Below are 14,910 nucleotides of genomic sequence, written 5' to 3'. Positions count from 1 at the left end.
GAAACTAGTTACAAGAACATTTGTACAACAAAAATGAAAAAAATAGAGCGAAATTCTGTCTTAATTTCACGGAAGTATGAATATTTTTGTAATTGGGCAGCTGCCATCTTGTATGACGTCATCGCAGAGAAATGTTTCGGATGTTCCATTTAGTAAGAAAAATACTCACTAGGACCTCTGCTAAGTAAATCTTGAGAAACGAACTAAATTGCATGTTAATCAGTCAAGTATTAGTCGAGATCTGTACATTTTTGTGTTAAGCAGCCACCATCTTTGATGACGTCACCCGAGAGAAATATCGGGTATTCATCTTAGTAAGATGATACGTACTAGGACCCCTGCTAAGAAACTCTGGAAGAAAACCACGAAATTACATGTTCATCAGTCCAATATTAGTCAAGATATGAACATTTTTGTGATTAACTAGCCACCATATTTGATGACGTCGTACCCGGAAAATGTACCATATGTCAGATGTCCACCCAAGTAAAGAATAATTAGTATGACACCTACTAACGATTTCTGAAGAAACATTCCCCATACTCACACTTTCCTACAGAACCATACCTAGATCCAGGACTATAAGGGAGACGATAATAATTATAATGAATGAAATAGTGAAATAAAGATCGGAGGAAACAGGAGAACTCCTAGGCATACGGTGTTTATCCAACACAAAGCCCACTTGGAATCAAATCTGAGACACCATGCAACACTGGTAAACTCCCTATTACTAACAAGGAAGGGTCACTCAGTGGCTCCGCTGAGATCCGAACAAGACAATTATGTTTGCATTTGATATGTTATAACTAGACGAATCCCAAAGTTATATGTGCCACCGGGGGAATATCGTGAGTTACAACATATTATGTAATATAAAAACTACAAAGCTGGCAGAATAGTCTGAACTGAGTCATTTGCTCGGAAACGGTTGGGTAAATTGAAAACTCGGACAGTACGTATCCCATCATTTTAAAGGACATACTTTTTCGGATAAGAAAACTTTGCTCAGGGTCCTCGCAGAGTTCGAGGTGGGATCCAACTCATTTTTTTTAATGGTAAGGAGGGTTAAGTAGCACATCGTTTGAGAGCTGTTGTAAAATGAAAGGAAATGCAGCACGTCTCGACTCTCTGCGACAACCCTGTGCAAAATGGCGGAGGGTCAAAATGTAAACAAAAACTTAATTGAAAACTCCATGGTCACCCAGGCTATAAATCAGAAACGGTGAGACAAATATGAAAATAGGAAAGGGAGTGTGGCATTATTTTCAAAGTATAACAATTTAAATTAAAGTGTCTTGTCCCAGGGTGCCCACAGGGTCCCAGTTGGGATCCAACTAAAAAGTTTCAAATGGCAAGAGAGGTTAAAAAGCTCATCGTTTGCAAGATCTTGTTATATGTAAGTAGATGGAGCAAGTCTTGATTTTCTACGACAACCCTGTCCAAAATTGCGGCGGGTAAAAATGTAAACAAAAGCTTAATTGAAAAAACTATGGCCACCTTGAATCCAAGATGGCCGCTTAAAACCTATGTCATTCATAACAGTACAAATCTAAATGTCTATTTTTCTCTATTATGTATTTAGAAATAATAGGAAGACTAAAGAACAATTGAATTTCGATTCACTAAAACTATTATTTTATTCGGTAACAACACATATATGTTTTGTTCTTAATGCACGTTCGTCACGGATTTCTCGACCCCCCAGAAAAGGTATTTTTTTCTTATTTTATATATAAGAAAACACAACCCACCGCCTCCCCCCAGAAGTCTGTCCTCGATCCGCCTCTACGATGAACACACAACTCTGACTTCCTACTCATACTGCTAAACAAAAGTTGAATACCTTCGGTATTTTTCTAATTTTGTCATACGTAGTTCATACAGATAGAATTTGCTGCACCTGCAGGTTGGGGGCTCTACTGTAACGTATTCGTGATGGTTACATTTGTATGTCATTCGTTGGTTTGATGGCAATACTTCAAGCAATACCAAATATATATATATATCGGGTGTTGCAAAATAAGTGTTAAAACTCTTGGGAGGTGACTTCTGCCACTGAGACAAGAAAAAAAGTTCTCTTCAACTTTCTGCTATCGGACATAGTTTCAGATCTATAAGATGCCGAAAGCGTGGGAAAATGACTTTCGGACGCCAATAGTTCGGAAACTATCCAACATAAAGAGGGCGGGTAAAAAAATCACTGAAGAAGTTATACCTGCTTTATTGAATTTTGCATGTTTCACAATCCTGCCGTGCACGCGCAAGGGATTCCCCAAAGGAACGTAGGGAGTCCCGGATAATCTGCCAAATGAAACTTGGTCTAAATGGATATGAATTGATAGGATTTCTACCAGGTAACAATAATTAGTTTGTCTTAAGTCGATATCTGGAACAAATACAAAATGGCGGACACCTTCATGCCCGTTGTGTGTGGTTGCATAATCGCCAGGTACGGATGCTGGCCAATAGTGACGTTCTGAGTATTAATTGTAGCGAATTTGTACTCAAATGCTCTAGAAAGACATCTGGAGTGTCGGTAGAGCATAACAGATGAAGCAGGGTGATTCACATGTGTGGAAACACTTAACGAAAAATGCCCAGAAATGTACTCATACTCAGTAAACGTGAGTTCAAAGCGTCGGAAATGTAAGGATTAGCGTCAAGAACATGAAATCCATTGCCAATTCACCAATAATATTCCCTCAAACCGATGCAATATGATACGCACGGTTGCATACCGATAAGGATGCAACAACTGAGGCCAAGATCAAATTGTGCAATGCACTCAGTAAGAAACTGGTTAAACTAAATGAATGTCACTAGTGGGATCGCATGATCGATATTGAAATGTGGCCAATGTGTGTGTTGATATCAACATGTAGCTAATGAACAAATGTCAACATGTCCCACTACTGCTGGGACATCGTCCCACGTGCGAAAAATTGGAAAATAACTACTCGGGTCTTGAATATGAGGCCCTGGGCTCCCAGTAGGACTGGAAACTGCGACCACGCGAGCGAAAGCTAGTGCTCTAGCCCTGAGGTTCGAAGGAGCCTTACCTTCTCTGTATTCATTTCTTTGAGGAGTACCCACTTTGTTTGGCAAGCCCTCTTGTACAGCCTCCCGACGTACTTGTGTGATTTATTTTGTTACTCCTACTGCACAGTTGTAAAGAATCAGAGCTTTAAGACGTTTCTTCCTATTTCTCATGTCGTTTTATTTTCCATATGCATGGTGTTCCAGCTATAGTGTTAAATGTGCCAAATCGGTTCATTTTCGTTGTCTTGGCATGTGCACTGTGTGTAAGATACGAATTTCTGGAGGTATTTTCCTATATTTCGAGTACGTCATATATCTCAGATGACGTGGGACATGATACAAGTTTCTTATTTTCACGCTCTATCAGAATTTGAACCATGCATTAAGAGATTTCTTTTCATATGTGTTGACTGTGGGACAATGTCCCAAACAAAGAGGGACATTGATACAATCGTGTTCTAGTTACGGTCTACCAAAAGGCGCACCAGATGTAATAGCAGAATGTACAACGTTATTTTCCTAATTTTCACACGTGAGATGGTGTCCCAGCAGTAGTGCGACATGTTGACAATTGTCCATTAGCTACATGTTGATATCAACACACACATTGGCCACATTTCAATATCGATCATGCGATCCCACTAGTGACATTCCGTTAGTTTACCCAGTTTCTTTGTGAGTCCAATTGCACAATTTGAACTTGGCCTCAGTTGTTGCATCCTTATTGGTATGCAACCGTGCACATCATATTGCATCGGTTTGAGGGAATGTTATTGGTGAATTGGCAATGGCTTTCATGTTCTTAACGCTAATCCTTACATTTCCGACGCTTTGAACTCACGTTTACTGAGTATGAGTACATTTCTGGGCATTTTTCGTTAAGTGTTTCCACACATGTGAATCACCCCGCTTCATCTGTTATGCTTTACCGACACTCCAGATGTCTTTCTAGAGCATTTGAGTACAAATTCGCTACAATTAATACTCAGAACGTCACTGCTGGCCAGCATCCGTACCTGGCGATTATGCAACCACACACAACGGGCATGAAGGTGTCCGCCATTTTGTATTTGTTCCAGATATCGACTTAAGACAAACTAATTATTGTTACCTGGTAGAAAGCCTATCAATTCATATCCATTTAGACCAAGTTTCATTTGGCAGATTATCCGGGACTCCCTACGTTCCTTTGGGGAATCCCTTGCGCGTGCACGGCAGGATTGTGAAACATGCAAAATTCAATAAAGCAGGTATGACTTCTTCAGTGATTTTTTTACCCGCCCTCTTTATGTTGGATAATTTCCGAACTATTGGCGTCCGAAAGTCATTTTCCCACGCTTTCGGCACCTTGTAGATCTGAAACTATGTCCGATAGCAGAAAGTTGAAGAGAACTTTTTTTCTTGTCTCAGTGGCAGAAGTCACCTCCCAAGAGTTGTAACACTTATTTTGCAACACCCGATATATATATAATCATTTGCAAGATTGGCGAGTAGTATCAAAAATGTGTAAGTCATTTCAGTACCTCGAGCTGCGTCAAACTTTGTTGGTTTGGTTACAGTATTCCAAGAAATAACATATTTACATACAAGCTCATTTTTCACACTGGCAGCCAGATTGGATTACAGATTATACTCTTTGATATTTTGTGGATATCTACTATAAACCATAAAATTTCGCTTCTCCCATACCAGTGATGTGACCTGGATATGCGTTCGATACATAGTGCGGCATTTTGAACTCAAGATGTCGCGTTTTTGAAGATTGTGCATATTTTGGTCATTTACTAATATACATTAAGGATAAATTTGTTTTCATAGCTTCAGCAGTTTGGTATGCTTATCCTTTTGTTATAGGTTTAAAGCGGCCATCTTGGATTCAAGGTGGCCATAGTTTTTCAATTAAGCTTTTGTTTACATTTTGACCCACCGCAATTCTGGACAGGGTTGTCGTAGAATCTCGAGACGTGCTCCATCTTCTTTCACTTAACAAGAACCACTTTAACCACTTCTTGCAGAGGTTTGAAGTAGAGAGTCGAGACTTGCTGCATTTTCTTTCATTTTACAACAGCTTTCAAATGATGTGCCACTTAATCCCCCTTGCCACTTGAAAAGTTTGAGTTGGACCCCGTCTGGGACCCTGCGGGAGACCCTGGCACAAAGCTTTTTTTATCCCAAAAAGTTTGTCATTGAAAATGATGAGATATACTGTATGTTGTCCGAGTTTTCCACTTACCCAACCGTTTTCGAACAAATTACTCTTCAAACAATTTTGAGTAGTTCCATTTCTGATTTTCGGACTGCATGGATAGTTCTATTACTTACTGTTAAAATATTATTGAAAAACATTTACTAACAACAAACGCTTTGTTTTAACACTAAATAATAGGTCTATTAATATAAATTCTGAAAAGGAGAAAAAAGTTATAATCGTTAAAGCAGTGATTGATGTTGTTTTATTTGATATTGATTCAACTACCGTAACTTTCTGTAAGAAACGTAGAGAAACATCACAGATGAGTTAAAAGCATTGTCTGAGAGTCAAATGATTAAAACTGAACGAAGTTTTAGCTCTAAGAAGGTACATTCGCAAAGTGTCCTCTTCGGATTCGTGTAAAATTGATTCAAATGCAAAGTTTCCCGCGGCTGAATGTGTATAGTACTAATTTTAGCGGCAAATGCAAGTAATTTATACAGGGTGTTTCAAAACAACACCGACAACGTTTGGAAAGTGATTCCTGACACAAAGATAAGATGAAAAGTATATACTAACTTGGGTGCGTAAACGCTTTCACTCGGAGTTATAGGCTGCCGAAAACATTAAAAAAATGAATTTTAAAGGTCTATAGCTCCAAAACTATGGAACCTACCGTGGTCCGGTAAAGACTTTATTTAGGAATTAATATGTGCTCTATCAAAATATCCATATTTCAGAATCCTGCAGTGCTTCGGCAACAATTTTTATATAGGGAGTTTGGCTACGTGCATATAATTTGAAGTACTCACCAACTACCTCTCACCACTAAATATATGCTCGTACCTAAGTTCCCTCTATAAAAAAATGTTGAGTGAGTGCCTTAGGATTATGAAACATGTACTTTACGATAGCGCACATATTACTTCTTACGTAAAGTATTGACCTGACTACAATAGGTCCCATAGTTTTGGAGCTATGGACTTTTAAAGTTCATTATTATATGTTTTCGGAAGCCTACAACTCCGAAAGGAAGCATTTGTGCACCCAGGTAGGTATATACTTTACGTCTTATCTCGGTGTCTGGAATCATCTCTCAAACGTTGTCGGTGTTGTTTTGAAACACTCTGTATATTTATCAGCCTTTATATATCCGAAATTCATTCCCAAACTACTATAACACTGTTTTTGTTTCTTTAGATGTAACTGCGCATGAATGTTGGTATATGCAAAACAAATTGGATCAATTACTCCTTTTCTAACACATGTTACCCACACAAGTCGCCATCTTGAATCCGTCACATTGGAATCAACTTTCGGGTTTTCAAATGGGAATAGGTGCAAGTGAGAGATCCAATTCATGTACAACTTTCTCGGAAATTCATTGGTGTAGTGGGTTTTACCGTAGCTTGTACCGTTTTCAAGGTATTGCACGTTAAATGTCAGACACTATACGAATATTGAACCAAATAGAATGTTGCTTTTGCTTTTGACTTTAACGTCCCGTTCAGCAGCGAGGCTATATGGGACGTGGACCTACTGATTAACGTGGAATCCGAACTACATGAGCTCCCGCCGGGAATTGAACCCGGGTTTCCCACGCCAAAGGCGCGTGCGCTAACCGCTTAGCCACGAAGGAGCTCATCAAATAGAATGTTGTGCTGCGTTCCGTCTATATTTGTAATCTTTTATGTTACTTATCATTGAAATATTCTCTGAATGTACGCACGCAGACGTTAATACGGACATGGAAGGTCTTCATCCAAATCTGGTCGTATCTGGATTAACATTAGGCATTTTCACCGTAATAAATACCTCCTTGTTATAGTATAAAATAGAAGTAATAACAATCACTCACACAAATGAAATAAGAATTATTACACCAACGTTCTAAAGATTTTGTACCTACAGTATTTTTTCAATTAGAAATTCTTTTGATTTGTAAACATCAAAAACGGAACCATAACTGATATTACTCTGCAAAGTCTATTCGCAAAGTATCTGGAGGGATTTAACATCCAATATCTTCCAAACGGTAGACCAGTGAATTTCCGAGAAAATTGTATATGGATTTGATGCATCACTTGCATCTATTCCCATTTGAAAATGGTACATCCAAGATGGCGGCCAGCGTGGGTAAGATGAGTGAGAGAAGCACGCTTGATCTAATTTGTTTTGAATATGCCCACATTCATGTCCAGTTATATGTAAAGAAACTAAAAGCAATTTGCATCCGAGCGTTATAGTGATCTATAATTGAACTCCGGATATATGAAGACGCATAAATATGCAAAGTTAGTATGGGCCGCTAAAATTAGTACATTACACACTGGCCCACTGAGAACTTTGCATTTGAATCAATTTTCCACGAATCCCGAGGGAACACTTCGAGAATGTACCTTGTGAGTCAATTTGTATACAATGTAATGATTCATATCAGTACATGAAGAATTAAAAAATGCATCATAGTGCAATGTTCGATAGGTATTTGGAAAATTACGTATAACAATTAGCTGCAGGAAAAATTTAAAAAAGAGGTGCATAAATTAAGGGGAACTATAAGTAGCGTCTTGCATATGTTCCTACATATATTTAACTATGTTAATAATTTTGAAGAGAAAATAGGTATTACTCAAATAGAAGTTTACCGATTATTTAAAAATAGGGTTTATTTGACTTATCTCATGTCTTTTCAAAGTATAGATTGAGAGCTGGATAAAAAATTTAAAAAAACACTTCCTATTATGTAATATTATTTATTAATATAGTATTTTCTGAATCGTTAGACAGAAACATACGTAGTTCGGGTAGCATTATTTCGAGATGAGTGAGAAATATATCTCGAGACGTTGTACACTTAATATATGTCTAATATTTATTTATTTAACAATCTAACTCCAACAGGGACGATACACCATCTTTTAACCATGTTTCTGTTAATATAATTACATCATATTCATATAAACTAGCTATAAGATTAACCCTAATTTAGTCACATTTCATATTTTGGACCCCAACATTTTGATAGTAAAAATATCAGAACCATCCATTTTATATCAGAGTTGATATATCCTCATTTGTTTTAATTACAACATTTTTTCTATCTTCTGCAAATTTTCTAAGTTTAATATTTCCCGACTAATCTACCAATAAAAATGCATATTTTTTTTCTTACTGTAGTTTCCTGGCTTGTCCAAATAAGCGCTTTCGATATGCTGTTAAACTATGATTAATATAGACTGGGAGATTATTTTGAAATCCTATGTCATTCGTGTTTGAATTTTTCTCTTAATAATTTTGTCTTTTTTTTTATTTTATATAAAGATCAATATAATTATAAAATTGCATTGACAATTAACATGTATTAACATGTATTTTGTCTTTTATATCACGATTTACAAATTTTACAATAATACCCGGGTATGTCTCGTTTGGATGTTTCTTTAATCTATGACACGCATCAATGTGTTGTAATTTCACTTCAACGTCAAGCGCTTTTCCCACATTTTTGACAATTTCATGCGGATCTTCATTCAATTTTTCCGGAACACCATAAATTTCTAGTGTATTTCTTCGCCCATACTGATAGAGTTCGTCCAATTGTATCCTTTAAATGTTTTCCAATAATTGCACTTTTACATTCAACGCTTCTACTTTATGAACACACTCAGTCATTACATCAGCTTGTTATTTTATTAATCCAGAATTCTCAACCAGTTTTTCGTGTGCAAGGTCTAGTGACTTTCCTAATTCACGCTCAGTCTCAACACTTTTTTTCTTTATTTCCAAGATCTTAAATTTCAATTCTTGTAAAAGTTTATAAACATCTAATATAGTAGGACAATTTTCTCCATCTCCTAAACTACTTTCATCTGCCATACTGTTGCGCATTGATTTTGCACAGTTTTTATACCTCCATATCTGATATTGGTCCTTCATAAATTGTATATTTTCTTCTTTTAATTGTACACATTTTATATGCCAGAAATTATTACAATCAGTCATTTAACTTTAGTAGATATATCTTGCCTCGAAGCACTTTTGATACACTCTCCACAGGTGCTGATTTTTATTTTTATATTTTGCACGAGTTTCAGTGTCTTTTTTATTTGTATTAACTAAAAAAAATGCTTACACTTCACTCGAAGAAATTGCAACAAGAGATTAAGAACAAGAAGAAAGCGACTCAATATGCTTCTTACATATTTATCTGGCAAGAGTTCTATTATCGAACGTCTTTTGTTTGTTTACATCGATAATTCCTTATCTCACTAGATATTATGCAAAAATAATGTATTTTAGAATTTACATCACAGAAATATAATGATGTTTTATATCGCGAATCAAGTCTAGTTGTTACTGTGTTTCCGCAGTCCACTTAATTTTCACTAGGAGCCTTAATTCAATTATGGTTAATAAATATTACGGAGCCGAAGTCACTCACCACTTCACTCCATCAGGGTTTCCAACTCTTCTTTTTGGAAAGTTGGATATAATCTTACAAGTAAAAGTATTACAATTGCCACTATGATCCCATGTCTGGTAGTCATTAGTTTAGGAGTGACAGGAGTCCAAATCATAATAAACTGAATTTTCGAGCTGAATATTGCCAAAACATTCAGTCTTAGACTAGTAATGTGTTCTTTCTAAAAATGTTTGTTTCAGAATCGTGCAAGGGATTTTCTGGAGGGGTCGGAACTGATTCCTGGAAATCCGGGAAGTAAACGGACGTAAAATATTACCACTGATAGTCAAGTAATGATAATTCGTTTGAGACATCTCGAAATATCATGATCCATCATGCAATATCTGTTGTGTGTAGTTCTGTGAACAACCCATATACAAGTGAAAATATTTATGTTTGCCGCCAATTAGAAATTAGTCGATAAATCGTAGAAAATATGTCCTGATGGGATAACCGGCAAAAACATGATATCCAATAAACAAGAAATATAAACCATGTGAAATCATATACTGGACACAGAAAATCGACATTTAAATTACTCGTAATAACTTGGCTTACATGCCAATTTATTCACTACATCAAGTGCTGCAACCAAACCCATGGGAGACCATCTAAGTGTTAATATGGACTAGTGAGCTATGTCCAGGGTAATGGTGAATAATGCCATATTCTTCAATTTAACCCCACTAAATTATTTTTCCTTTTAGTACTTTTTTTAAAATTATAACCGTCACCAGGTTATGGAAGTATTTTTGTGGACTCTCTGTATATTTCGTAAAGACAGTAATTATTTTTCGATTTATACTTTACTCTACGACGCAATAACTTCTTTCCTTGATGGGATCTGTTTTAATTCCCACGCAACACGACAAAGGAGTCTTTTATCGTTCACTCATATTTATATCTAAAACGTTGCTTCGTGGTGAGAATATTTTAGTAACCGCTAAAGATTCTTTAATATGCAAAAACTATGTTCTATAGTTATTTGGAACTGAATCAAGTGTATTCTCTAATCATTTATGGAAATGTTGCACACCAGGTGTCTGAGCGCCAGAACGACGACAGCCACATCGCTTCATCAGTTCGTTATCTAAATGTTCCCACACCCAAGTTATCACAATCTCTTGAGCGCCGTGGCCAGTAGATTAAATTAAAGCTAATTCTTTTTTATATTCGATTTGCATGTACATACGAGTGATTCAACCTGAGTGCTTTTGGGAATGAACTGCCAACATTGACCAGGCGATCAGTACAGCTCGTGTCTCGAACATCTGAGTTTGAGGAGTGTTACTCTGTATTTTTAGGTAACAAACACGTACGTTGCGTCGAGCGTCGAGCACAATGTTGTGCTAAGGGACACACGTTATTAGCCAGTCAAGGACCTAGTTATGGTTAGCCCCAATCAGTGAAGTCCCAGGTTCACATATCTAGTGCGTATATGTTATAAACTCGCCCTCCAAAATTCTCATTCCGTTTTGGAAACTGTCTACATTTTTGCTGAAGACTAAAGTCGACCTCTAAGGATTTTTTGGAGCAGCAACCATACTACTTCGGGGGATCATCCCGATGTTACTCCCACAGAGCTAATCCCCCATGTGCATTAATGGTGTGAGAAAATTATCTATAGTGAAATCCTAATTATAATCTTCCATTCTAATATATAAAGTGATAAAGGACTATACTGTAGTGAAAAAGCAAAGTGTGATTTTATTAGTGGAAATAATTATCTATTCAGTGTTGAGTGTTGTGATTGTTTTTCTACTAAGTTATTTTTTAATAGTATTTTAATAAATAAGGACAGTGTCGTTTTATCCAGTGTGCGTTTGTTACATGTATGAATAATGTTTGTGTGCGTTGTTGTCTGAGTGACTGTCTGATTGCCCGTGCGGTTTTTGAGAAGACATCCAAACCTCTCGGTGCCTAATGCTCATCTCGATATTGAGACCGGTGGGCAATTTGGGAGCAATTCTGTAATCCCTTTTTGTAGATGTCCTTCAATGTCTTAGCCAGGTAAGTCCAGGTCTCCTGAAAATACTCATTGGCAGGACAACAGAGGAAAGCGGTATAAAACCACTCTTTTTAGTCTTTTTTCTTAATACCTTTTACATGAATAACACACCTTCTCTTTGCTCGAATGAGGAAAAAATATTTTAAGTGTTCAACACATAAGGAAATAATTCCTGATGCATAACCAATAGAAAGCAAAAGGAAACACGAGTAAACATGTTCTAAATCCAGAATATGAAGGTTCAGGTTTGTACAGGGATCTCTGCACCTCTTCAAGTCAATTTCCCACATCACTTCTCTCAACCAAAAATCTGTCAGTCCACCTTCTCTTGCCCTTAAAATTAAGGAATTAATTTTATCCAAATACGGTGATTTCTTTCTTAAGCAAAATGAATGCATAACCCGTCCAATACCGTCTGGAATCACAAAGAAGTCGGTAGTACATTCCGTACAAGATGCTGTAAGCTTTATGTAGTATTGCATGAATTCGGGGAAGAAAATAACACCAGATGAACTATTTCGCCTAACTTCAATTAAAGCCTTTGTTAAATTAGATTCTATAATTGCATTCCTGTAGAGCATCCGGAGGTTCTGGTTGTCACTGTCACGTAGCATAGTTATGATAGGAGCTTTAGTGTAAACGCTAATCTCAGCCTTAACTACATCCTCGAAACTGCGTATTTGTGGAAAATATCGTGGTATTGTTAAAAAAGATAAAATAGATCCTTGATATAATGAACTCATCACAAGAGAGAAATAAACCCACAAAATGAACATGCGCCTTTCAGGTCCTGTATGCGGCTGACGCGTTGAAATACAAACAAACACACCGAATAATTCTAGACATACCTTCACCGCATGTAATGTGGCACTTATTGATTTAATGCTAATTATCATTAAAGCACATACAATCATAAAAGTTGCTATTATCAGCATCCATGTCTGAGGTAAAAATGGAAGATAGGTACACATCCATTTAGGTACTAGTTTTGCTTTCTGAACTAAAATCAAATAATCTGTATAGAAGACAGGAATAGCATAAGCGAAATCTGTATACCTATTGTGCTTATACATAACAGGTCGAAGGGCTAAATCAGCTCGTTTTGACTCAATGTCGCCTAAAATATGAGACCATGAACCATTTTTCTGACGCATTCCAGCATTCGGATAATTTAACAATGGCGTTATAAGAACTGGTGTGAAATTCATAAACTGAGACAAAGATTCAAACATGTTTCCAAACACACCTTCAAATATGGAACTCTTGTTGTTCGGCGTGATTTTCAGTAGTGGCATAAGATTTGCACCTGCTGAAACTTTCATAGGGTACCCATTCATGTTGCCTAAAGAGAACATTTTCACGTTAAATTTTGATAAGTGGTTATATTCTGTAAAATCTTTGTCAAGATACGTTTGCGAAATGTGTCTTAAAAAGGGATTGTATGTTGTTATAACAGTGCATTGATATTTCAGATTCTGATCACTGTGGTTACAATTTATCGGTGTCAACAAAACAACATTCAGTATTTCTTCATTCCAGAAGACATCAAACACTGTGTGAATAACTTTGTTATTTTTTGTAATACTGTCAGAGAACAAATATGCAATTACTGTTGGTTGACTATTCCAATAGAACAATCTAAGCGTGTTCTGTACAAACACTTTCAATGATTGTACATTTTCCGTTAATAATATGATAGCAGCATTTCCATTTAAAGTTATAAGATCATAGAATGTTATCAGCTTTTGAAAACCATCCACTTGTACATTGTATATAATGTGTTTAGAACTAGTATGCATATTTTGGAACATTTCGTCGAATGTTGTGTTAGAATCAATCAGCATAACAATTTCTGTCCGATTGGTAACAAACTTAGCACACAATGGAAATACGTTTCTTGATACAAAAGAATTATCAAGTATATGTCCTTGAAGCTTAGCAGTAACGTAAAGCTTTATTTGCACTATATAAGAAAATGCAAGTATTACAAATAACACATTTCCTATTCTTGAGGGTGGTAACATTTTTCCTTGACATGTTATATCCTGAAAATAAAAGAAATGGTATCATAAAATAAGCAAAGCTAATCAAACCATACGTATATATATATATATATATATATATATATATATATATATATATATATATATATATAGATATATATAGTGCTGAAATTGTCAGTTGCTGATAATAAAACCAATAAGTATATTGAAGTATGTTAGTAGTCGGTGTGAGTTCGAATGAGAGACAGATGAATTGTTATGCTACGGCGATTCGTAGATGTTAACGTGTAGTGTATGGAAAGTTCTATCGACGCAACAAGCAATTTAAATGGGGTATTATGTAGCCCCAACCTGTGAAAACATCTGATCAAATGAGAGACAACCATTTTAAATCATCATCTGATGATGCTGATTATGATTTTAAACATATTACAAAAGCTATACACTCAAATATAATAATACCTACTAGAATATCATGAAAGTTTAGATTTGGAATAACATGATTAGAACTCTAAGACGTCTCGATTTAGGCGAGGCAGATCCGGATTTACATCATCTATCTCCTAATCTAGCCAAAAGAAAGTGATCAAAGCTCCAAATCTCCCGCTATTTTTTCTCCAAATCATAAGTTAATATTTTAAAAGCCAAATAATATACGTTCATGTTTTGAATAAATTTTTCTGTGACACCGGCTCTAACATCTAGAATTTTCACCGTTATGTGCCATTCGTGATTTTTATTGAAATATTTTGCACTATTCTATCGGTAAATCTATTACTTTCATCGCAACGAAACATATTTGTTTCTAACTTCTGGAGAAGCATTCCAAAGACATTATATCATCTGCTCTTTTAGGTTTTAGCTATACAACGTTACCATACCGAATAGATAGTGCATATATATGTACTGTTCTGCATGAAACAGTATATGTTACGAAAAGATTTTAAATCATTCGTTTCATAAAATAAATTTTGCTACAACCACTAGGTCCAGCATAAATAAATGTAAATTGATATTTTCACTCCGTAGTCGTGAATACTGTTAACATGTTATTTCATGTTGCGTATATATAGAAATAATTTTACAATTAACCATTTAACATAAATGGTTTGATAAACAAATTTAACAATTTCGATTTTTCGAAATCATTAAACGGTTAAACATCAAATTTACTGTTAGATCTTTAGTCGACAAAGGTATT

General features: G+C 36.0%; 1 protein-coding gene across 1 annotated transcript; it reads right to left on the bottom strand.

Annotated features, from left to right (window-relative positions):
- Positions 1–11,777: 11,777 nt before the first annotated feature.
- LOC145681357 (glutamate receptor U1-like) lies at positions 11,778–13,043 on the bottom strand. The gene has a single exon (XM_081753012.1). It carries the CDS (start codon positions 13,041–13,043, stop codon positions 11,778–11,780), a length of 1,266 nt encoding a protein of 421 aa, XP_081609138.1.
- Between the last annotated feature and the right edge of the window lie 1,867 nt (positions 13,044–14,910).

Source organism: Thermobia domestica, chromosome 3 (genome assembly GCF_964235325.1).
Source record: "Thermobia domestica chromosome 3, izTheDome1.hap1.1, whole genome shotgun sequence".
In the NCBI taxonomy this organism is placed as follows: Eukaryota; Metazoa; Arthropoda; class Insecta; order Zygentoma; family Lepismatidae; genus Thermobia; species Thermobia domestica.
The sequence above is the reverse complement of the archived record's forward strand: the minus strand, read 5'-3'. Positions and strand labels throughout refer to the sequence as shown.